The 25,936-nt window shown below is 38.6% G+C and overlaps 1 protein-coding gene across 1 annotated transcript in view; it reads left to right on the forward strand.

Annotated features, from left to right (window-relative positions):
• Positions 1–1,424: 1,424 nt before the first annotated feature.
• Positions 1,425–25,936, forward strand: part of MGMT (O-6-methylguanine-DNA methyltransferase) — a gene marked incomplete at its 3' end in the record, with an annotated part of 197,224 nt that continues 172,712 nt past the window's right edge. The window contains exon 1 of the mRNA XM_018557917.1: positions 1,425–1,559. Within this exon, the coding sequence (XP_018413419.1) occupies positions 1,426–1,559 (134 nt within the window). The remainder of the gene's footprint in view (positions 1,560–25,936) is intronic.

A 25,936-nucleotide genomic window follows, 5' to 3' on the forward strand; every position in this document is an offset into this window, starting at 1 on the left:
AGTGAAGACACAGGTAAGTTTTAACCTGTTTGAAAAGGTTTTTTTTTCATGTTTTTGCATATATCTACTGCTTGCTAGTAGTCGAGTCGAGAAAAAATGCTGAGGGTTTATTAACCCTTTAAATCAGAAATCTCCCAGGAAAACCCTCTTTTTTAAATTTCATGTTACTATGTTTTTTTACTGTCTAAAATGGTGACTTCATTTAGTTTCTTTTTGTACAACCCTAATGAGCTACCGCAGGCACGCTAAGTTATAATTTTTTGCTGTGCGTTGTAGGTAAAAGTAAATTCACAAAGAGTGTTGCGATCAAATAAATTTACATTTTTGAAAGCCAACCAAACAATTTAAAAAGACAGTGAGCCATTTAATCGACCAACAGAGCGAGTGCTTTGATTAGCAATTATAGAAAAACCCCAGCTTGACTTTTAAAGATCTGCCGTTAGCCTGGTTGATTGGATATGTCCAGCCCCTATGTCCAGTATAAGACAACTTGAGCTTCTAGTGTTATGGGAGGCAGTTGGTCATTTTATCACTATTTCTCTTTGCAATGCTTTATTAAAATGAAAAAAAAGTACATGTATATTGTAAATTTTTCCTTTTTCTTTCCTCTGTCAAAAGTGTGCTAATATTGTACATATTAGCTGCATATGTTGAAAAATTAGTAATGAGACCTAATAGTATGTGATTCAGATACCATGTGGGGGTAACTGACTTTGGGAGAATTTTACACGCACAAATTTAAAATGAAAATGCTCTCTGCCACTTTACAGTTTCTTTAAAGTTGAACCCACTGTCCTTGAGTGCCACCAGTAAATTACAGTGCTTCCCTTAAGATAATTACCATATTATGTGCTCTGCAGCCCCAGCAGGTGATATAGAAGAAGGGGTACTCCTCAATTTTGTGTTCCTGGTATTCCTATTTTACAGCCAGAGGCGGCTCTTTAATTAGGCAAATTAGGCGGTCGCCTTAGGCCTCGCGCTCCCGAGGGCCTCGCAGCCGCCTAGTTTGCCCTGTCAGAACGTCAGCCAACAGCGGTTTCCTACTTGAAGGGAAAAAGAAAAAAGAGAGCACATGCCCTCCTGCTGCTTACTTTGGAAGTTTCCCAACTAATATTTTACTGGTCAGCTGTCAGAAATTAACATATCTGAGGTTATTGCAGTGTTATGATGCTGTTTCGTCACATGATCCAGTCATGGAACCCCCAAAAGAACGAGCTAAGGCCACACTACTTCTCAGAGCTGCTTCACAGCTCACGTGAAATGGATAAGTGATTTCTTGTGGTGCGAATTTTGCATGGGCTTTCTAATCTATCATTTAAACTGTATCAATGCTGAAATCAGTATGTAAACCATAATGCATTCAATGGCTCTTTTTACACAAATAATGCAGCATCCTCAACAGTGAATTCTTTTTTTTTTTTGCAGATGTCTGTGATAAGTGGAAGCTGCAAGCTGGAACAGGTCCTGATTAAAAGTTCTGTTGGAGAAATCTTGGTTTCTGGGTGTAAAGAAGGGATACATGAGATCAAGCTGAAAGGTGATGGTGCACCAGAATCTGGGTGAGTTTAATAGTGAAGAACTGCTGCTAATACACACACCCACCATGGAAACTGTAGGCTTCAGAGGCAATAACATGCAATGGTCCATTTTCCACATCCAGAGTTTGTTAATTAGAATTGGGATAAATTACAGTAATATATATTATTATTTTTTGTTTAAATAGCAAAATACTATATGTATAACCATAATGCTAAACATTGAGATCCACCAGATGCTAGTGTCCACTGTGGTCTGAAGGAGTGAATACATGCTAGTTTTGAAGCATTTCCATCATAGCAGTGATCATCTGATATCATTATCACTGTGGACATAAGCAGTAATCACATATTGGGTACAAAAAAGGTAAAATACCATGAGACTATTGACTATTGTGCATCACAAAAACATACGTTCAGTCATTGGAATACTTTGCCTTTTAGTAATACTGCTATATATCCTGTATCCTCATATTGACATTACCAGATTTACTCTTTGAACACTTAAATTATGGGAGGCATTTTAAAGTGGGTTCTATTTTCTGCCATGCCCTGAAGGAACTTTATTTTCTACTTTCTGTTTGTATTTAGGTGATGTAAGTAGTGAATAAACATGCTATCATATTTTACATTGGATCTGCAACAATGTCTTTCAAGATGTTGGTACATTTCTCTGCACTTGCACTGTTTATTACCTGCACCCTTTGGAGCTTCCTTTTTATATGTCCTCTTAGGTCGGGCATATACATAGCCGGAGTCCGCCAAGCTGTGTGACTGAGCTAAGCTTTGCTAGCAATGGGGAAAATGTACAGTCTTAAGTCATCTTTTTCTACTCCGGAAGTGGTCTGATATCATATCACTGTGGATATTTCTTAAAAGAATAACATAAATACAATGGCTATGCTACTGTGGAGTCCAAACACAGTATTGCATAATTGTACATCATGTTAGCACCTTCAGAGAATACCCAATTCTCTGCTATAACTTTGCAATGTATTTGGTTCTCTTATCTATTTTTACACTTGCCCACATTACCTATTAATGTCCATTATGCCAAATGGCAGAAATGCAAAGGGCCTATTCACTCCATTCTGTGTATGTTCAATGGTGCATCTTAAGGTGCCCATACACTGGTCGAATTTTGCAGTTTTTAATGTACCGACCGAAATTCGCACAGTGTGTGGGGCTGTCGGCTCCCTTTCAGCCAGCATTCCTCGATCAGCTGATCAAAGGAGCCAGCTGGAAAATTTTCGATTTGATCAAAGCCCGGCAGCCAATGAGCTGCCCGCTCTGATCAGGTATTCTGACAGGTGCCAGAGGCACCTGTCAGAATACAATGTAAACAGCGGGATTCCTCGATCGACACACTGTTTGTGTTGATGGAGGAATCGGGTCAATTTGTTCAGCCAATGGGTTGAGCGGAAAAAATTGATAGATGTATGGCCAGCCTAAATTGACCAAAAACCTAACTTATTTTTTCCCAACACAGCACAGGTGTTTTCTATTGCATGTAGTGCAATATGCTAATGTGTAGGCATGTTGATTATGTGCTTGTATGCACATTGGATTCTCATCTGAAATAAATGTTTGTACATACAAAGTGTCAGCGCATATACTTCCTTACTTACAGTATGAATACAACTAAATTTTTTTAAAGTGCTGCTTCTCTCACCATATACATAACTATGGAGCAGGTGGGCTTACTTGGGTGTAGTGTGATTCTTGGTTGTACACACATAATTTGCTGCACAATCTGCCTCTTTTTAGAAGTAATACCTGAATACCACCAATATTTGTTTTCTTTGAGGCTTCAGATATATTTTTCTACAGTATCCTACAAAATGAGTTGATTCAATTTAATGTAAATACATTGCAAGTTAAACCTATTTGGGGCGGGGGCACATACCTTGTTACAGCGCTGCAGGTTCACTCTGCAGCGTAAGAAACTTATGGTTTGCTGCCAGCCTTCATAAAAACAAAAAGTTTGAACCGACAAACAGTTAAGAAGTTCCCGTGTGTATTTGTTTGAGTATCAAAAGTTCCTCACATAATATTGCAGCAGTATAGAGAAAAACATAGTTCACTTGTTTGCATGCTGGCTGATGCCAGAGACAAGCCTTATTCTCTCTCATTGGCTCCAGCAGGTGAAGCGTTTACAGCGTTCTCTCGCAGCGTATCTTTTGTTTGGGACACAGGGGAGCCCCTCTTCAGCGCTCACAAATGAAAAGCTGCTAAGCCCTCCAGCCAGTGAAGCACGCATTCAGCTTGTTCCCATACTATTAAAAAAAAAACCCACACACACAGACCCACATACACAGCCGGTGCCAGTGTAACATTGTGTTTTATTGTTTGAGAGACAGGTTTCTTGGTAGCCATTCAATCTAAATTATAACTCTGGGGGCCTGTACTATTTATGTTTGCTGGCTCAGAAATCCATCTTAAGCAGGTTTTATAATTTGTTTTGGATAAATGAATAAATAAAGTTCTACTCTGTCCTTAAAGTGCACCTGTATGCTTGATAAAAACAGTATGCTGAAAAAGTGGCGGGGAAGTTGCTTTGTTTTACTGCTATTTTTATGATTTTTGAACCATGCTTTAGTTACTTCCCCATTATGTGTTGTTCTACCCTCTTTTTAGTATATGGCCATTATAGGGTGGTTAGGCAATAGAAGAATAATTATTCCACCTTCTAACGGCAACAATCTTACAGGTAAACAGTTTGGAAGCACAAAAGGGTAGGAGTGGGTCTTGGACAACATACAGTAAAACTATCTTCATCAGTAGAAAAACAAGTAAAGCATCCTTCTTCCCAACCACCCTCATCATGTTTTTACTGTAGAATATGTGCTCTTTAAATTGTGCTCTATGATTTGGATTAGTTATAAGGGCCCTTTAACTTGTATGCGTTGCAATAATGTGCATACCTCAATGCCTTGCAGTGCCATTCATTTTGAATGGCACTCCAATACACTACTACAGTATTGGGCAGAGCTCACTACAATGCACATGCCATTCATTATAGTATACTGCATAGAAAAAAGGACACGCACGGTATTCCTCATGTTGGGGTGCACGGTTAGCCCATTCAAAATTGATAGGCTGTCTTAACGCAAGGCATTATATGACTGGGCCCTAAACCTGTGATCCCATGGAAAACAAAGTGTTGTGGAGGTAGGCGATCACTCTTTCCCCCCACCCCCCCAAAATTGAAAAGCCTTTTTTTTTTTAGATCAGCAAAGTCATCCTCTTCTCAGAGTACTTCTTTTTTTTTTTGTCTTTGTCATGTCTGATGCTCCACCTTGCAGCTCTATGGAAAAAAGAGAAAACTTGCATGGGGTCGCATCTCCTCTACTTGTATAGCTACATCGTCTAATCCGTGTACCTTAAAAGTGTTATGGTGCAGGCCTCTATGACCTTGTCATTGCTATAATCTCCCAACTCTGCTTTGGTATTGGCCAGTCGCTATGATGGCACACGGGAGTAGGAAAGTGAGACATCTAAAATAATTCACCTCAGGAACAACCCTAGACAGTGCCTGTCTACTATAACTGCCTCATTGACAGCATTTGAAGCCCAACTCTAAAAGGTTTTATTTTGTTTGGATTGAGAAGGGAAGCCTCTATCAGATTTTGTCTCTGTTGGGGAGACTTCCCCTTTCTTCCAGTCAGAAGAGGAAGTAGTGACAAATTTCAGCAGGGGCAGGGGAATACAGGCAAAACCTCTGTTGATCAGGGAAGGGATAGAATGTTGAACAATGTTTTTAATGCTGATTGATGCATTATTGGTCTTTTGCATCCTAAAATTGTCTTGATTTTTGAAAACTGTTGCTCCAAGAGTGCAATTTGCTTTTATGATCCAGATTAGGTTACACTTCAAAGTAAATCTGTTACAAAACTATAAACCTGAGCTTGTGACAAAAAAAATCAGATTATATTTGTTGAAAACCAACAGGGTTATTCACAAAGGGGTCCACAATGGAATTTGGAGAAGGCAGGAGAAGTGAAAATCTCTGGGACAACATCGCTGAACTGGAAAGTGAGCTGAATTTGAGAATTTTTCCAAATCCGCTTTTTTGACCTAGATTGTTCACTTCTCCTGCCTTCTCCAAACTCTTCACCCTTTTGTGAATAACCCTGTAAATGTTAAAATGATGCACAGATAGAGATATAGGCAGCTGTTTTTATCTACAAATATTCAAGTTTTACAGGAAGGTTAAGCTTTGCCCTCTTGCCTCCTGAGCAGTCCTATTTAACATTAAGACTGTTCGCCCTGTTTAAAAATAAGAAGTGTGACCTAGATTGACTTTTACAAGAAAAGTCAAGTTTTGCATATAACCCCAGATGTCTCTCTGGATCTACTGTTTTTGTTTTGATGTGATTTTTAATAACTAATCTTTTTAGGCCTTTCTTTTAGCATGTGCTTAGTTTGTATTACTTACCTTTCTGACAGATTTAAAGTAAATGTTGAAAATTTTATGTGAACCAGGTGTACAAATATAGTTTCTATTACAAGCATTTTTATGTAGGCTTTCTGTGTTTTTTTTTTTGTGGACGCAATGTAAATTGGGTGTCTACAGATGGTCGAATATTGATATATTAAGCATTTTTTTGTTTTTACCTTTTAAAATATGTCAGGTATGCTTCTTACACATCTATTTTTTTTCCATTATTTATTTAAACTTTTCATGCAGTGAAAACATTTTACTTGTTAATGAGAGAAAGTGGGAGAAATTAATGACATAGATCCCTGGAACCTCCAAGATGTCTCCTTTTAACCATGCACAAGCGGCTCTCTTTTCTGACTGTATGTAGTTTAATTTCTTTGATAGGGTTCAGTAAGCAAATGCAAATAGATTTAATGATTTGCATCAGTAGATCATTTCTCAGTTTAATATCCTCTGATATTTTGGTCAAGGACTTCTTCCCTTTTGGTGGCTGGTTGGAATTTCGTATAATAAAAAAATATTAACGTGGGATCCATTATGATACATTCAAATTAAATGGTATATATTAACCATTTATTCATAGGGAATATTTTTCAAGGAGCTGTTTCTGTCAGTCTAGTGACAGTCAAAAAGGAATCGATCTTGAAAGAAAATGGAATAACTCTTAAAAATGAATATGGAACAGACATATTAATGCACTTTTAAGGAATAATCATTACAGCTTGGGTTCTGACGTGCGATGATTGCCTGTAGGCCTCAAAAGTCCTGAGCCACAAAAAGGGTCTTTAAAAAAGACTGAATGCAAATGCATTATTCTGTCAGAAATGAAAAATACAGGCTTCAAACAACTGCGTAGATTGCCCGAAAATAGATGCTGGATTGGTAGATCGGCTCATAAGTTATTTTCTCTTTTAATAGTAAAAAAAGATCATTTGAGGTAAGTTTTAGCAAATGCTTTGCATTTTGGGCTGAGACATTTAATTTTCTTTCTAGGCAAAAAATAAAAATACGTAGCACACATGTAAAGTGTATACAATATAATTCACAAAGGATCTTGAATTATTAAAGATGATGGATTAAAAAAAAGGTTATTGCAGTTTTGTATTTAAAATCCCTAAATTTATTTGTAAATGCATCTAATGAAAGTACATGAATGTGTCTTGATGTTAGCCTCCTGTAATCTCCTTACCGGCAGCAGTGATTGGTTCTTAGTGCCGCCCTCCTATCAGGCTAGGCTGCATGCACATGTCCTGGCACTGAACATACTGAGAGGAGGCGAGAACAGTGAGTAGAGGAATGTCCTACCTCATCCATGTGCTTCCCAAGCCATCAGTGGGTGAGTGAGTGATCTTGACTACACTGTTGTGCGGAAGCGACTGTTGCCTTTGCAGAATAAAAACATCATTTTTTTAGGTAAAATCTCCTACATGGTTTTTTAAATGGTTTACTATGTGGTTCGCTTTGTGTTCAGCTAGACCTTTGGTCAAATTTACAGTAAGGAGCTTATGGTGATAGAAACATGGGAGCCAACACTGACAACATTTTTTTTTTTTTTTTGCTGGCTGGTTCCTGCTTCCTACTACTTAGTCACACACTGACTTGGGACATAGAATAAAGATTCCTTTTGTTTGATAGAGCAGCCTTTGACCAAGATGGGCACCAAGAAGTTTTAATTTTTCCAGATGCAATGTTTGCAATCAGGCGTTTTTAAAGTGGAATTTGTGTTTATTTGTATGCTTTAAAGCACTACAGTGATTATTTAAACCGCTTAATTCATTTAATCTATGATTTTCCCGATTAAGAGTGAAACAAATGGGTGTCAAAAATCAGACAGCTGGCATTTAGCTCTCAGCATGTAAAAGTTACACTAGGCGGTACTCCTGGACAGTGTGGGCAGGTGGGGAATGCATGGCCCGAGAACCTGCATCTGCTTACTGCACAAGTTTAAATTGTACCCAAATGGGAAAGTGTACATGCATGTGGCTGTCAAATGCTAAAACCCAGTTGTGTTCATCCAGACCACTCACATTCAGAATAATGAGTGGTTGATGGGCAGTTTTGTGAATATTTGGGTAGAAGACAAATGAGGGAGGAGCCAACCTGTGTGTAAAATGATATGTTTGTAGCTATTGTTTGTTTCATGAAAGACCTTCATAGAAAATGTGTGTGTGTGTATAATATAATCTCCTGCTCCCCCTTAACTAAGAAGAGGACCCCAATTGTGTCTGAAACAATGTTCTATCAGTTTTGTAAAGGAGCAAAGCATAACATCTCAGGAAAGATGGAATAAGTGTTCCTTCTTCATAGGGACAGCTTTTATTGGGACTCTCAGTTTGGCTATAGTTGCACGATTTCTTTTTAATTAATGCATAGTTGGATTAGAGACTAGGTTTATGCTTTCTTATAATCAGGGGAAATGTCACTTTTGTTATGGGGGAAAAGCCAAACCTTTCCAGGATGTATATTAGAATTAAATGAACAAACTTAATTGCAGACTCTTCCCTTTTTTTCTTGTTTCTCTTTGTACATAGTCCCAGTGTTTTAAAAAGAGAAAAGGTATCCCTCTGTGCATGTATATCTGCAAGGACAAAGTTGTCTGCAGCAAACATTAGGACAGAGCTGAGGATGCCTAAAACTTTACTTTCAGCTCTGTGCAGACCTGAGATTTCTCAGGTGTTCATTACATAAACAAGGTTTCCTTGGTTGCAAGAAACAGACATTTAAGTTTTCAGCATTTTTATAAAAGCATAACATTTTAATGATATTGCGTTCAAAATGGCTTGTTTAGCATACATATACAGTATGTTACTGTAAAAGTAAGTTTTGTTTGACGGGGCAGTCCTGCTGGCTACATAATTATAGTTTTTATTAAAACAAATTCCTTATGTCCTACTTTTAAAAATGTAATGAAAATAGCTAAAACTTATTTCAGATCTATTGGGTTGTTAGATTCACTTGCTGCTGATCCTACTTCCTATATTATGATCTTTTATATGTATTTTAAAAAAACCTTTTGGCTCCTTAGTGTAACAGTACTTGCTGAGCACCACAGAAATGTTTCCCTAAAACACAATAGGTTAATTATCGCAAAGCAGAACTGCCCCCCTTTTTATATTTTTATGTAAATAAAAGGGCTCACAAAGGAGCCAAATGCAGCTTCTATTCCTCTGGTAGCCCGTTTTAGAAGGCAGATGTGCTCAGTGATTTACTGTGCATCACCTTAGCCATCATTCCCATAAGTATTAATTTTAACTCCACTAATAAGAAACTGAACAAAAGTGGAATTATGAGTTCACTAGTGTTCTATGAAAGGTCAGTTGTTAAAAAGGCAGACTCTGACATTCTGAGAAAAAGGTGCCTTCATTAATCATTCTGATAGGATAGCAGTGGATGTACTTGACCAATACCGGTAAACCTTACATGCAAACGTTCCGAGGAGTGCGGTTTAATCTTGAGCTCTAAAAACGTAACTTTTTCTTCTTTATATGACCATGTTCTTTTATATTTGCTACCAAACTGTTTATATTCATGCAAAATATTAAATGTTGTTTTTCTAAAGCACTTGTATGGGCTGTGTTATCTGGAATGCTTAGGACTTGTTTGTTCCCATAAAGTGAAGTAGGTGCCTATAAACAAGTCAAAGTAAATATTTTACATAGAACAATGAATCTCATGCCTTTGTGTAAAAACTGCAACTTCACTCCAAATTCCTTGTCTTCAACACCTGTAAATGTCTAAATTATATTCAATAAAATGCAACCGTGTGTTCACCACCTTGACCCTCCATTTTTTTTTAAATCCTGTGTCTCCTCTGCTATCTGCTTGGTTTTCTGCTCACAATTACAGTGGTGCTAAATTGGCTTATATCTGAAATGAGAAGGATGAGAGAACTGACTTCCTCTTGAAAAAGCTAGCCAACTGGCTGTTTTTGGCTTTGGTACTTTGCCATTGGCTCAGAACAAGTAGGCACCAAGTGATGCAAGAGAAAAGTCTGAACTTCTGACACAGGAACTTGCCCAGAGTTAGAAATGCTGGATTAGTGCTGGTAGCCTGCAGTGTATCTCCAAATGGTGATGGTGACGTTTTCTAAATTCAGTGAACTAGCAATGGAAGGAAAAAAAGCTGGAGGATTTTTTTTCTCAATTGAGTTTTGTTAATTTGCAGACTACATCTCAACTGTGTACTGCAACAACAATTGGCTAGTTTAAATGATCATAGATAACGCATTACAGATTGAGCAACACCTGACTGAAAACAATGCAATATCCATAAAACCAGTGCCACGTGTAAGAGCCATTCCATAGTGTCTTTTTGCTGTACTTCCTAAACATATAGCTTATTTTAGTGATAAATACACAGATTGAAACCTTTACGAACCATTAAGATAGCATGACTGAACATCCTACCTAAGGGGAAGGTAAGAGATGAGAACAAAAGTACAGGCACAGGTAAGAATAAGGCAAAGCAGGAAAGGAAACACAGTTTAACCTCTTGCCGTCCGCCCGTAGTAAAAAAACGGACGGAATTTGTTAGTGTAGTAGTTCTATGCAGGTTGAAGGTAATAATCTAAAGAAGAACTTTGGATAAATTGTCCTGTAGCATGCTTTTTTTTTTGTTTCCTTACCTGGTTAAGTTTACTTTTGCTTTACACTATACCTCATTCTTATTAAAATATGTGCAGACTCAATCACTAAAATCCGGCAAACACTTTTACATGTTAAAGCTGAAGTTTAATCTGTTTATATTTTGCCTCCCTTGGTTCCTTTTTTTTCCCTCCTCATCAGCATGTTAAGGATTTTTTTTTTCTTAAATAAAACCTTTCTGGTTTTATTGCATACCTTATTTTAGTCCCAGTGATGTCATCACTGACTGTGGTTGTCTGTGAAATGCAGACAGGCTGTGGCTGAATTCTCATTTCAGACCTCTGTGTACTAGATTTGTTGTTGCAGGACACTTTTTTTTTTCTACAGCTGTGGCATTATCAATGCTGTACATTTCTGTTTTAATGTATGATTTTGTTTTAATAACTATAAATAAAGGGATGCACCAATACCATTTTTGCAAGTACAAGTACTGATACTTGCAGACACAAGTACTGATACATTTTTGTTAATTGTCATGTGACAGTTTTTCTAAAACAATACAGACTAATGATTTCAGGACAGTGGTGGAGCACCAGAGCTAGGTCCCAGCTGCAACCACTGCAACCCTGGTAGTTCTCATGAAAATGCCAAGTATCGGCACTGGTATCTGAACTGGTATTGGTGCACCCCTAATTTATAGTTATGATAGAACAACATACTGCTAATACAGTCAGAGAATTTAGATATGTCTCCAAAAATGTATCCTTTGCAATTATAAATAATTTTACTCTTGATGACTGAAGAACAACAATCGGTTTGAGGATCACCAAAGGCCTTCTGTGAACTAGTGTTGGTGTAATGCTCATTTGTTTTATTCAATGTATTGTACTTACTGTAATAATAAAAAATAAAAATCATATAATTTTGACTAGTCTGCATTGCTGTGGACAGCTTGCCTAGTTGTGGGCAAGTAACTGGCAACATCTCTGTACTGCATATATTCCTCTGTCCCCTCTGCTTCTGCGGCATATCATAGCCAAATTAAATTTTTAGCCATACGCTGGTGAAGGCTATAGGAGCTTACAGTGCTACATGCTAAAAACTTCATACTTGATTGATGAAAAGGGTCTTCGATGGTGAAATTTCTGCTGCTTACATTTTCTGAAGGATGTAAATTGCTGGGTCGGCAGTAGTCATGCTTCTTCCTTAATGTCATAATGTTTGCTTAATAGCTGTTTGTGCTACATTGACTTAGTACATGCATAGCTTAACATAAATGATTACATTTGATTATGATTAAAAACTTCCTCCATTAGAGGGAAAAAAATATCGAACAGAAAAGCTTACAAATGATTTGTTGTCTGCGTTTTCTGCTTCATTAGTCACAGTGTACACTATGTGGAGTCGTTGTCTAAGAGTTACGTAGGTCTCGTAATGAGCTGTATAATATCAGCCTTTTGACAAAATTTAAAAATAAATGAAATCTTTTCAGAGCAGTTTAGCATGCAAATTAAAGCCAAGAAACAATGACGAGATCTGTCGCTGTAGGCCAAATTGGATGTCACATCTTGAAAAGACACAGACAAAGAGTGCAGGATTTTTTTCTTTGCCCATTACAATCATCTGCATACTTTAAAAAAAAAAAACAATCCTACATTTGGAAGTGCTCAAGGCGCTCAAAATCTTTTTCACCTAGGAAATATGAAACTTGCCCAGATCTGCTGATGTGGCAACACAATGAAAGCACTTACCCAACTCTAACACTTGTTAAATAAGTGCAGCTTCTTAAAAGTTAAGCATGCAAAGTTACAATGGGGTAAGAAAAAAAGTGATGATGTAGGCACACCAGTTTGGGAAAGAAAACACTTGCTTCCTATCCCGTATATTGAAGGGTTTGTTTGGACCTCATGTGTGTGCTTTTAACTAGGGTTGTGACACCTTATTTCATCACCATTCTAATTCTGATTTTTTTAAATTGGATTTGGAACAGGCCAGCACCAAAACAGAATGTAGCTAATAAGTGTTTTCAAAATGAGCATTACATGATGCACAACAGTATATTGGTAGGTAGAAACTCCTTAAAGCAGATAGATATAATTTTATAACTTTTTAGCAAACTAGTAAACAACTGTCCTTTTCAAAACAAAATACTTATTACCTTGTTCTCATCCTTTATTGCTTCTCAGTGCTACTGATTTCTGTAGCCACTTAAGCCACTTTCTACATGCTTAGAAGCGTTGATGGGCGAATCCCGCGCTGTTTGCTTCCTATTCTAGCTGCTAACACCGTTCAGCCGGGGATTTTATAGCTGGCTCTTTGGATCAGCTGATTGTGGGATGCCGTGGGATGCCGTGCGGAAGGGTGTGACAGCTGCACCCACTGTGCGAATTTCCTGATGAACAGGCTGAAATGCGTACTGTGCATATCCAGCTTAAGGGTAAGTTTTGTGATGGTGACAACAGTGGACCATATCTTAATGTGTATGGAAGGGGCCACTTGTAGCACAATTGGGAGACAGGGCCAAAGCATTGTTGGCTTACTGGTGTAAGTGCCTGAACAAGGACATTCATGGTAGGGACATCAGGTATCATTATCACTTGCCCCTCCCTTTTAGATTGTAAGCCCTCACAGGCAGGGTCCTCCTTACCATCTTGTCTTGAATTGTATTGTGTCATTTATATTGTAAAGCGCTGCGAAAACTGTTGGCGCTATATAAATCCTGTATAGTAATAATAATAAAAGAGGCAGATAATATTAATCTACTTTTAAAATTCTATTTACATGATAAATCTTAATAGATTTTAGTTTACATATACTTTAAGAATATTCTGCTGAAGGAAAATCTAATAAGGACGTTTGTTCTAGTGACTGCTATCCAAGAAGATTAATTTGTTTACATTTAACATTTTGTAATAAAGGGCTGCTACAGCCATTTTATATCCAATACTGTGTGGTCTGTTTTTTGGGTGAGGAAGTTAAGAGGGGAGGTTGCATAGCAGGGTTGTGCAGGAAGGAGAACCTATGGCTTGACCTAGTCAGGAAAGGAATTGGCTACAGATACATTTGAGGACATAGCCATGCATGTGAAATCACCAGCAGCCAGACATGTTGAGTGTAGGAAAGTAAACCCCCCCAAAAAAGGTAATTGTATTCAATTTTGGGACAGAGAAGATAAAGGGACTAGGACTTGGCTTGTGTATTGCCAGACTTAATGCAGTCAAACCAGTGAAAGAGGATTTCAATTGGTGTGGGTTATATTGAACCTATCCTGGTCTAAAATGTAGCAATATTGCTGACGTGCAGGTACTTTGTGCTGCCTGTAGGTCCCTGTGCCAGTCTTTATCCTTTTGTACCTTTTTGTGTCAGTCTTTAGATCCTTATCCTTTTGTACCTTTTGTGTCAGTCTTTAGATCCTTGTTAAGATGAAGCCATGACCACTCCATTGAGTTTTTGCTACCTCCAGAATGTGTCTTTTTTTTTTTTTCTCCGGTTCAAACAGCCTGTGCACAATATAAGCAGATAAAGAACGAGAAAGGAAAACTGGAGACTATGACCAATTTGTTTTGTTTTTGTATTTCATAAACCTATGTGCAGCTTATTTAACCTGTATTAAGAATTTCCAAGTAAAACTTAAATCTCTTGGGCCACCTCTACATAGTAACCTTGAGGTGCCTTCAGTGGTTCCAGAGTCTTGCAACCAAGACTCTTCTTACTAGCAACCAATATGTTTAATTTTAATTTAGACATAGTGGTTGTTATTAGGAAGCATTGCAAATTAGAGGTACTCGAAGTGTTGGCTTTCACTAGTATGTGGCATTGCAAGTCTAATCTGTAATTGCAGCTAAGGTTGTGATAGCTGGTACTCATCTGTGTTTTTGCTATTGGCGTATCCAACAAATAGGAATTTTACACTTTAATAAGAAATGTTCGACCAAGAACCATTATAACACAATATACTGTAACCAAACATCTAGCGTACATAATAAAGACTATTGATCTTGAAGGGATGTATTAGCTATGATTATATTCCACAAATAAAAAAACACAGATTGCAGCCTTGTGTGCTCTGGCAGCAATAAAAAACACCAGTGCAGATTTACTGGTAAAGGGAGTTTTAACTGTAATACTGTGCAGTGGTAGGTTATTTTGTGTTCAAGAGCTACATTTATCACAAAAATGATGATATACAAATCACTTCCATATCACAGAATGTTCTTGGTCAAAATTGGCTTGAGGCAAGTGATATCTTCGAGTAAACAGTATATGAAGACCATATCTTAAAATGATAGATCACCTAATTTTATTCTGACAGTGTTTTTTTGCCGCAACAAGCATCTGTCATTGAAATACCAATTCAGAGATATGGAAGCCAAATTGTAGAGCTTTCGAAGTATTTGTCAATCTGCACTTAAAAAAAGTACTGCTTATTTCTCAGTGTGCTGTATTTTTCTTGAACAGAAAAAAAATATGGGAAGTGTTGTGAGGTTAATAGAAACAGACACTGTCAGTAATTTTCTGCAGCTGATGTGATTTCCTAGTTCACTTTTTCCAGTGAATTGTTGGTTTGTTTATGCTGTCTTGTGCTTATTTTAATGCGGTTTTTGTTTGAATTTGTGGCAAGGGGATCAGGTACTGTACATTGACATGCATATAGTTAATTATTATTATGTTTCTTTTTGTTCAGTGTTGTGTACACAAGACTGCCTGTCCTTTCCAGCAGACTATGGTATGGCAGTCATGCCACAGGCACAACTTGTAGACAACCTTGTAAATATCAATGGGGATCATTACTAATTACAACATTAGTCATGTGAAGCTTTTGCTACAAGATATTTGGCCCACAGTTCTCCCTTTTAGTGGCATGTTACAGGTCACCTGCCCATCTAGATGTGTTGCCCTTTGGTAAAACTGCTTAAACCTGTCAGATAACATCAGTCGAATATGGGTTTTTGGTTTGTTTTTTTAGTAAACTTTTATTTCTTGTAGGTGATGCCTGTATTTGCTTTTTCAGATGTGGTTAATGCTGTGAGGTTGTCTTTTGACACTACGTGCAATCTGTTGGGTTGATTTACTAAAGAGAAAAAAGCTGTTTCATTTTGCAAGGGGATTTCTTATCTTGGTGAATGAGGTGAAGCTCTACTGACTTCCATCATGCGATCATGAGCAAACAAAAAGTACTGGGTTATTGTCAACACGTTCACATTGCAAGATAATTTTCCCTTAGCTTAGTGAACAGTCTATTTACCTTGAGTAAGGGCCTATTCACACCACATCCAGATCATTTCAAGACCAGAGCAGATTGTTTCCAGATCCTAAATGCACCCTAATGTATCCCTATGCTATTTCTGTCCCCTGTTCACAACAGAGCAGTCCGTTTCAGATCAGACCAGAAAAATACTGCTGGTCTCATTTTGTCTGGTCTGGAATGCACTGGAACTGCGGGCAGGTTCACACCATTTTCCGGACCAGATCTGGTCCAGAAAATGGTGTGAACCTGCTGTCAATCAAGCCCTGTGAATTTTATTAGCTTGGATTTGAATTGTGCATGTGCAGCAATAGAAAAGTATCACATGAGTTTTGTAGCTGGGTATTCTAAAGCTGGCCATACACTGCTCTATTTTTCTCGTTGAACCCGCGGGCTGAACTAAAAAGAAAATAGAGCAGATTCCTTATTGGCTCATTGGCTTCTGGCTCTGGTCATCTTTGATCAGCTGATCGAGGAATACCGGCCGAAAGGGTGCCGACAGTGGCACACACTGAATTTTTGTTGAGTTCCTCAAGACCCGGGCAAAATTTGCACAGTGTATGTCCACCTAAACTGAGTAAAACCAAAGTGATTTATTTTTTATTTATGTACCTGTAGAGATCCTCTGGTCAGTTTTGGAACAGTTTAAGTATTCTCCTTTAGAAGCTTTCCATCAGTTACATGGCATGCCTAAAGCAGGGAGTTATTCTGATAGTGTTCTTGATATCTGGAACTTGACTAGATTGTACACGGAGATTGTAAGGAGTTTTTTTTCTCCCGTGTGGAATTTCGTTATTTATCAGCCTGGCTACTCAACCACATGGCTCTGCTTGCCCCATGAGCCTCCAATCAAGAGATGCAACCTTGAATTTGTCGGCACCCATGGAAGGGCCATTGGTGTACATGGTGACAAATGTAAATGAAACGCTGCATAAGGCCAAATATGAATAAGCCAGTTTTGTAGTCTTCGTGAGCATAGGGTAAGCAATCATGAAATAATGTGGAAGGACCAACATGGAACACCCCCCCCCCCCTTGAGGTCTGCAGATGCTGTGACCATCAGTGCAAATGTACCTTGGATGATGATTATAGAGCATGGACCAGTGTAACTGAGGCTACATTCTGACCATCAGTGCAAATGTACCTTGGATGATGATTATAGAGCATGGACCAGTGTAACTGAGGCTACATTCTGACCATCAGTGCAAATGTACCTTGGATGATGATTATAGAGCATGGACCAGTGTAACTGAGGCTACATTCTGTGTTTCCAATGCCCAGGGTCTAAGCAGATTGCATTATGAAAGATGCTGTTAAAAATAGATATGGAAGCTTTTAGAGCGAAATTGTTTAGGACAAAACTGATACCCTGACTGCCTGGCCAAATGTCAGTTACTTATCACCCACCTAAAAGCTGTACTACATAATTGTTCATATTTGGTAAGCTGGGCAGTGTATGAAGGCTCCGAGATTCAATACAGCTATGTCCATTCTCTTTGACATAGTGTCAGGGCAACAGCAGCACTCAAAGTACTGATTTAGGTTGCTCAAATAACAGGGCAATCTATTATTTATTATTATTATTATTATTATTATTATTATTATTATTCAGGATTTATATAGCGCCATATAGACGGACAGGTTAGAGTAAGGAGTTCCAAAGAATGAGGGGGACTCTAGAGAAGACCTGGAGGCGAGCATGGGAGGAGTTGATGAGGGAGCTAGAGAGCAGGAGGCCTTGGGAGGAGCGGAGGGGACGGTTATGGTGGTACTAAGGTTTGACATATATCCAGGGGTAGAGTTTGGATGGCTTTGTAAGTGGTTAAGTGGTTAATATTTTGAATTTTATCCAGTTGGGCGTTTGGAAGCCAGTGCATATGTTTGTGGCTATACAGTTTACCTATGCATTGGTCAACCTGCACGATTTCTGGAGATTATGAATATCCAAGTTTCTAATGATTTTATATGTGCTCAAAGTTAAGGCTGCTTTAATTTTGTCCATGACACATTTGACAGATGCACTTTACAGCAGAAACTTTCTGCCTTAACTGACACAAGTGAGGTGTGATAATACCACTTCTATCATCATCCTCTATCGTCAGTTGCATAAGTTCAGTGAACCGATCCTTCAGAAATAATTGATATTTTGTATAAATTTCATAGCACCAAACACATGCATTTGGTATTCGCAGACAAATCAATATTAATAGATTATACTTTTCTTTTTTTATTATACTTATTATGTGCGCAGGAGAGGGTATGTAGGGGTCTCCTCCATTGATCTTCTTTTTAGCTCTTCAGTCTCAAGGATAAAATCAAGTTGAACAGAAATTTATCAGCAGGGTGTCAATTTAGATGTATGAGGCCCTGGTTTAAAAATGTACGAAGAAATCATTTCACAGGCAGGTAATTCTGCCGTGATAGTTGATGATATGTAAAATGTGACAGTAATACAGACTTGTTAGATACTAACTTTGTTTATAATTGTATAGCCTGTGTCTCCTTTCTCCCTTTATTAGTGTGAAAGCAATATGGGTTTTATTAGATTTCCATTATGAGTGTAGGACTATTGACAGACCCGACATCACTAATCTACCACAAACCTGTTCTAGCCTACAGCCATGGCTTCATATTTGGTTGATATCATTTGCATTAGTCTGAGAAAATACATAATGGGTTAGTTAAAATACTAAATGCTTTTGTATAGGCTTGGAATATATTATGCACAATGTCTGGGACTTTCCAATTGATGGGTTGCCTTGTAATAATGGATATAAAGACTACAGTTTATTAAAGTGAGTCTGTTATCCATTTTCATTTATATTTTTTTCTCCATGTCCGGTAGATGCATGCCGCACTAGGGTGGTGGCTGAGGACAGAAGTATGGTTATGGTAGAAAATGCTAGGTGGTAATCCTGGTTATGTGTATGGCTGTATTGTAAACAGCCACACCTTTTTTTTTCTTTTGTATGCAAATGTTTTTTTATTGAAAATGAAGCATACTTCAGTAGCAGGACATTGGTTACTGATGTGGATGAAGTTTTATAGTCCAATGAATCAGCATCTACTATTCTCGTGCTTTATTCTTGACACACTTGATTGTGTTTGTGTATGGAACCTTCTGTTCCCTTTCTTCTCCTACTGACAAAACCGTGCCTTGGACATACCCCTAGTGGCCATGAGTAGGTGACTTTCAGTGGTTTTGGACTATGTACTAATAATTGCCCATAGCAAATCACAAATACAAAAGTTGGCTACAACTAGTAAGACTTACTTTTTTAGAAAGATAAATGCACTTCTAACAAATAAAAAGGTATGCATAAAGGCTGCTTGGATGAAGCAATCAAAATCTGACTGTGTCAACATATCGACAGCCAGTTTTGGTAAGTTGGAAGACGCCCGCCTGTTCTCCATTGGTCAGGGACCTAAGACGCACTCCACACAGGGGGCTATTTAATAAAACATTTTGGACACTGTGTTGGAGTAAATTGTGTTGCGCGTGCATTGTGTCGCAGACAGAATTCTGTCTGAGGCAATTCTGTAACATATTGATATACACCTTACTGACCATTACATGTATCTTTCGCAAGTTGTGCCATTTTGTCTTATAGATGAGCAACGGACTTCTAGTTACGGTCTAGAACACCCGTTATAAATTCCAGGGACTGTGTTGTAACATCTGACCAAAAGCTCACTGACCATTAATAATATAGCAGAATACACAAACTAACTAAAAAATAGAAGCTAACTTTGAGACACTTAGCAGGGATTGATCGGAAAGAAAAGGAGATCTGCACTTCATTACTTTTTTATTTTTTACTAAATGGCCGCTACGAAAAAAGTAAAACAGATTTACAGTTTTGTGTTTATTTACTCAGCGTTCTCCCTTAAAATGTCTCCCATGCATCCGCCTAGACTAAAATTGAATTTCTTTAGGTACAGCACATAACAGGCACTAGATTTAAGTGCTCATGTGTATTGAGTCCTACAACCCTGATGTGCCAATGAATTGACCCAGCATACCTTTTGATGCTCATCTATGCCAATCCCTACTATAGTCAATACATTCTATATTTACATTAATTGGTAAGCCAGAATACATATGTGGCTGTTTATATAGAACTTATGTTGGAAGTCCATCGTATGTGGTCTGTAAAGCTTTGTGTTTTTGAAGGGATACAATGCAATATCCCGGGTAATAATACAGTCATCTATCTAATGAGCAGCCTTAAGGCATCCTCGATGCATGAGCTTAATATAAATGAACAACATAATCTTTCAGGCCTTGATATTTTGGCTGGTAGCATTGAAAGGAAGGGGTTTAAGTAAAGAAACCTTTTCTTTTTTTCCTGTGTTCTGTGGCATGTTTGACATAGCACTTGTTTTCGGATGTGCGACAATAAGTAGGAAGAATATAGGGACAATATTTTTATGAAAAATTCAAAAGATGGGAAACTTGAGGTGTCTTTTTTTTTTTTTTTAATTTTCCCTAGCATATTATTTTCAATGTTTCGATCAATTTGGCTGTCAGGCATGCTGTGAGGTGGAAGAGGCCAGCAAAAGCAATTTAACTCACCGAGTTCAAAATGGGAATGTTTTAGGAAGCCTTGTCACACGTTATTTCTTCATATTAGAAGCACGGTTTTTATTCGACAGTAAAATTACGAGAGGGCAATTGATATCGCTCAGCATTCTTCTCCGAGTGTGTGAAGGTTCTCTACAGTATCTATGACTCTACTCTGAGCAATAATTGCTTGGAGTTGGATTTTTTTTATTACAACCATTATTATAGTAGATCCACCCCCTCAGCAAGAGGTTTTTATTTTTTTGTATTTGTATTGTGCATTTTAATTGATTGTACCCAAGTGACATCACGCTGAAACATCTTGCTTATGAACATTATTGACCTAACCTTAACTTTAATTAAGCTATGATTTTCCTGCGCTATACGCTTCCCGGTTTGACAAACATATCACAAGTGATGCTTAAATTAAATATTTTGTAGAGGTGGCACACACATAATCTTTGAATTGTCAGCATACTAGTTGCATTTATATTGCCGTGTATGTGTGTGTGAGTGTTTCTGTGTAATTTATTTTTGCAAAACCGAAGCTGATATAGTAAAAGAAAAATACAGATGAAACAAGTAATATAAATGCAGTTTCCAATTTGCTGACCAAATCGTGTTTCTTCTTCCCTAACTGTTTAATAGTCATGTTTTTGTGTCTTCTTTAAACAGAGCTGAGAATTGTATACCATACAGATTGTTGGAACATTTTAGTTTAGCTAGTTTTAAAAAAACTATTTTAAGAGCTGTTTCAGTGCTTACTTTTGGTGGATTTTTCAGTAAAATCCAGGAATAATGTTTTCTAAATTAGACACTGCTTATTTATTCATTCATATTATTTGTATAGCACTAAAATATAATATGTTGTGCCTTATAGTGTTTGTTGAACCTTTTACATCTTTCCTTCCCCAAAAGAGCTTCCAGTCGTCTTTAAAAAAAAAATTAAAAAAATGATTTACTGTATCTAGGCATCAAATCAACAACATGTTTTTAGATTGTGGGAGGAAACTGGGGAACCTGGTCAAAAACCATGCTAACATGAGAACATAACGCTATGCAGACCCTATGCCTTGGAAAAAGATTCAACCGTCTAAGCTGCATAGCAAGAGCGCTAACCACTTAGACACCATACTATATTAAAACCCAATTGAAAAAGCTGTAGTTATTACTTTAATGCAGGCTCCATATACCATAATAAATATACGTGTGGTCCTTTTTTTTTTCTTTTATTTACGAAGTATTGCAGCAAGTTAAAATATATGTGGTGGCAGCACACTCCCATTGAAAGCCCTTACATTCTCTGAGCACTGTGCAGGGGGTCTGTGGACTGCTAGAGACCCAGGTTGCTGCAGACCAATGAGTGGGAAATAGTTGTGCGGCGCTACGTATCCCTTATGCTGCAGACCAATGCTCTTACACCCAATGTAGCAACTTGAGTATCTTTCAGTCAACAGGCCCCCTGCACTGCGCTCCAATCAACAGCAGTGCTCAGGGAATGTGAGGAATTTTAATTGCAGGACTTTGCAGGGAGTGTGTCTGACTGCTAGAGACTTGGTCCGCTGCTTTGTGTGTGAGAGCAGTGGTGCGGCTCTTATCTTGCACACCTAAATATGTTTTCCTACAGCTCTTTTCTACTATTAATTATCAAAGGTAATCAGTTTGACTTTACTCAAAAGCATAGCAAGCCTACACTACCAATTGCATTAAAGGACATCCTTTACTTCAGGTCTTGGTTTATTATATCAATTGTACATTATTTTACATTTCAGGCTATGCGCTCTCTTACAGCAAACTTGTAAAGCCCCGATACGCTTGAACACGTATTGCTGCTTATTGTTGCTGGAATGACAATAACCTTTTTTTTTATCAATGGGAGTGCTTTTCTTCTCTGATGACTGCACACAGAAGTATTTGTAGCAGGTGAGCCATTTCTTGCTAAATTAAAATAATTATTTAGCTATGTTGCAATAGATCTTATATGGAAGGGAATATAAATTCACTTGGTAATCCTTTGCTGGTGGACATTCTGGGTGCTACCCTGCCTCCCTCTAATCCTAGTATCATCAGTTAAGATAGTGTTCCAGTTTGTAAACCTGCTGGTGAAAACTGTTATTGCCATGAAACCAGTATATTGGAATATGGATATAACTGGTTTTCTCCAATTGTACTCCAGTTTGACTACGGTACTACTTACATTGTTACTACTTGAAGGGACCCCACATCAGAACTTTATTGAAATGTCACAAGTGGCATTTCATAAAGTTCTATTGACACTGCAGTTTGTACCACGTCGCACCACACTCACACTGTGCTAAAAAAAAGTGTACTGCATGCATTCCTGCATTACAAAAAGTGGGGTTTCAGACATCCTAATTCTCCACCTGCACAACTGCAGTGTCTGGGTGGAAAACAAAGAAAAAAAGAACTGATGAAAGTAGTAGTTTTGAGTGAGAGATAAACTTTTTGGCCAGGTTCACACTTTTAGGCCAGGTTCGCACTTGGGCGATCAGTGACTGCAACCGTACACAAAACTGCGCGGATGGCCGCACAGTCACGGAATCGCCCACCACCGCTGATTGCACTGGCGGGGCCCTTATTTTCTAATGGCACCCCAGTCGAGCCAGGCAGAAGGTGCAGTTTCCCGCTGAGATTCCTCCTGTGCAACCGTGCAGATCACGGTTATAAAAACGCATAATGTGTGTCGCCTAAAAAAGGTTCATGTACCTTTTTTCAGCAATTGCTGTGCGGATGTAACCCCATTGAAATCAATGGGGCCATGTGGCAACCGCACACGATCGCGCTGTCCCAGAATCGCACAAGTCTGCACCAGCACTCGAATATAATTGAGAACATGACTATGCAGCTGATAAGTCAAAGCCAGAAAATGTGAAAAAAGATGAACTGGACCGTTAAGGGGTTACAACACTCACTTTCAATTTAAACTATAATCAACTTAAGAAATGCCAATATGACTTTTTCTAATCTTGTCATTGTTATACTACTCAAATACCTTTTGGGGAGCTTTATTGAACATGCATTTCCATCTTTAGATTCCAGCCAGGTACTTGAAATAAGAAAACTGTAAACATTTATTGTTGACTGTCCTCGTGAAACTGATTTGTACGTACAAAGTTTGTTGTGACAATGGAAGGAAAACAGGTTAACTGGAATCACAAACTGCTGTTAAAGATAATGTGGCCTTATGTTGTAGGCTGCCAATTTGTATACAAGTAAACATCCTCCCGTGCAATGGTTTTAGCAGTTAGGGCTGTGCTTGTATTATGTATATTTTAACAGCCTCTCATTTAAAAGGGAGAGAGCATGCTTTAGCATTGTGTTCACGTTGCATTCAGGCTTTTACAACAGCAACTGCAGTTAGTAGTTTTACCCTGGAAAAAAACAAAACAAAACAGTTGTCAAAATTAGACACTTCTCTTTGTTTTCTTGTTGCTGCTTTAATGCTTTGACCAATTTGTGTCAGTTCGGTATGAACATGAAAAAGTTATAATATAATGAATAGCTAAGGTGGTGGCTATACTAGTCTTATGGAGGGGTAGTCGTGACCTTAAAGCAGATGTAGAGTCGATACACAAAAGAATAATCGGTCACTTCTAGCACTATAACTGTACAATTTATTTAATCGGCAAAAAACAACAACTTTTAATACCCTTTTCACATTATTTTAGTGGGGGACACAACTCCCAGCAGCCCTTGATGTGTTGCGCTCTTGCCTGCTATGTGGAAAGGGTAAACAAATGTTGATCACTTTGGACTAGTGGTGGACAGGCTGTGATGCACTCAGTCTGCATCATGACACAGCCACATAGTTCAGTTGTGATCATCGGACTCCCAGTCTTTAGATCAGGGGTGCCCATTAGGTAGATCGTGATCTACCAGTAGCTCTCAAAGCTGATGCTGGTAGATCGCGAAGGGTGTGAATGGTGGCACCTTTATTCCATTTTGGTATATTTATTTAGCTGTGCACACATGGTTACCTATTAGCCTGAGTCTGCTGGGTGAAGCTCTGGTGGATACTGGTGGTTGAAGTTCTATGCATCACATCAAAGAATATTGCTTTACACAGCCTGTTGCACTACACTGTTTGCAAAATACAGCAAGGCGAGCCAGGAGAGAGAGAGAGAGAGGAGAGACAGCCAGGAGAGAGAGCACGGATAGACAGCCAGGAGAGCGAGGAGAGACGGCCAGGAGAGAGAGAGCGAGGGAGGTTTTTTTTCTTTGGTAGATCTCATGTAGCTCATCCTTTGAAAAGTAGATCTTAACACAAAAAATTGTGGGCACCCCTGCTTTAGATCATATGATTATAATTGATATTTGCTAAAGGTAGAATCAACCAATCTGAATTCTGATCGTGTGCGGTTGCCGCGCAGCCTCATTGATTTCAATGGGGTTATATCCGCGGGGCAATCGCTGAAAAATGTTTTGTGCCACGCACATCTTTTTTTCAAGCGCTTTCGTGCGAGGAATCCGCGCAATCTGCCTGAAGCGACTGGGGTGCCATTAGAAGAAAATGGAGCCGCCAGTGCGATCAGTGGTGGTGTGTGACTCCGTGACTGCGCAGCCATCCGCATTGTTTTCGTGCACGATTGCCGTGCAGTCACTGATCACCCAGATGTGAACCTGGCCTGAGTGTTGGTGTTTTACATTTTGTTTAAACTTTTATGGCAAGTCCAGTTTTGTACATATATTCCTTTTTAAATAATAAAGCCATTTAAAAAAAACATATTTCATGTTACACCCATGAACAGTGGGTAATGTGGTCACAAACCACGGCCAGAATCCCGGAGATCATTATCTTCTCTCTGGATTCTGTATATATTTAAAATTGTCGCAGCTGACAGAATTGACAGGACTTGTGAATGGAAAGTCCTGTTTGCCACTGTGGCAGAGGGAATTGTAGTTCTCAATGGAGTACACGTGTAGTGACATCACACTTGTCCATTCATACTTTGTCCCGTCCCTGTAACTGAAACTCTGTACCTGTAGTAGCATATAGTGCTGCATGCACTATTTTTTGCACTAATGTGCCACGCCTTTGGGCTGCGGCTATCGCGCAGCGGGCAGGGGGCGTTGCTGCAGTGCCATTGACTTCAATGCACCGCCACGCCTCCTCCCGCCCCAAAACAAAGTGCGGCTGGGTTGCGTTCCAGAGGCTGACCGCACTGGAATGCACTCTTTATGGTGTGACTTGGCCCTAAAGGAGGAATGTGCAGGAGCCAGAGCATTCCATCTGCGGTCAACTGATTGTGCTTTAAATACTTTGCAAGGTGCAGTGGGAAAAAAAAGTACATGTTTTTTTTCTTTTATTAATGTGTGTGTGTGTGTGTGTGTGTGTGTGTATTTGTTTTTATTTCTTTTTTTTTGGAAAAGGTGGACTTTGCCTTTGGAGAAAAAGATGGTTTGCTCCCATGATGCAGTGGGATTTATTTTTCTTTGCTGCCCCATGTTATCTGTGAACACACACATGCAAGTCTTGAGAGCGTCAGTAAAAGGGTTGCATAGTTGCTGCTCGCTTGCTGCAAAGTACAGTTATTCAAATTTTGT

The sequence above is a fragment of the Nanorana parkeri genome, unplaced genomic scaffold (assembly GCF_000935625.1).
Source record: "Nanorana parkeri isolate BGI_ZX_2015 unplaced genomic scaffold, ASM93562v1 scaffold2, whole genome shotgun sequence".
NCBI lineage: Eukaryota > Metazoa > Chordata > Amphibia > Anura > Dicroglossidae > Nanorana > Nanorana parkeri.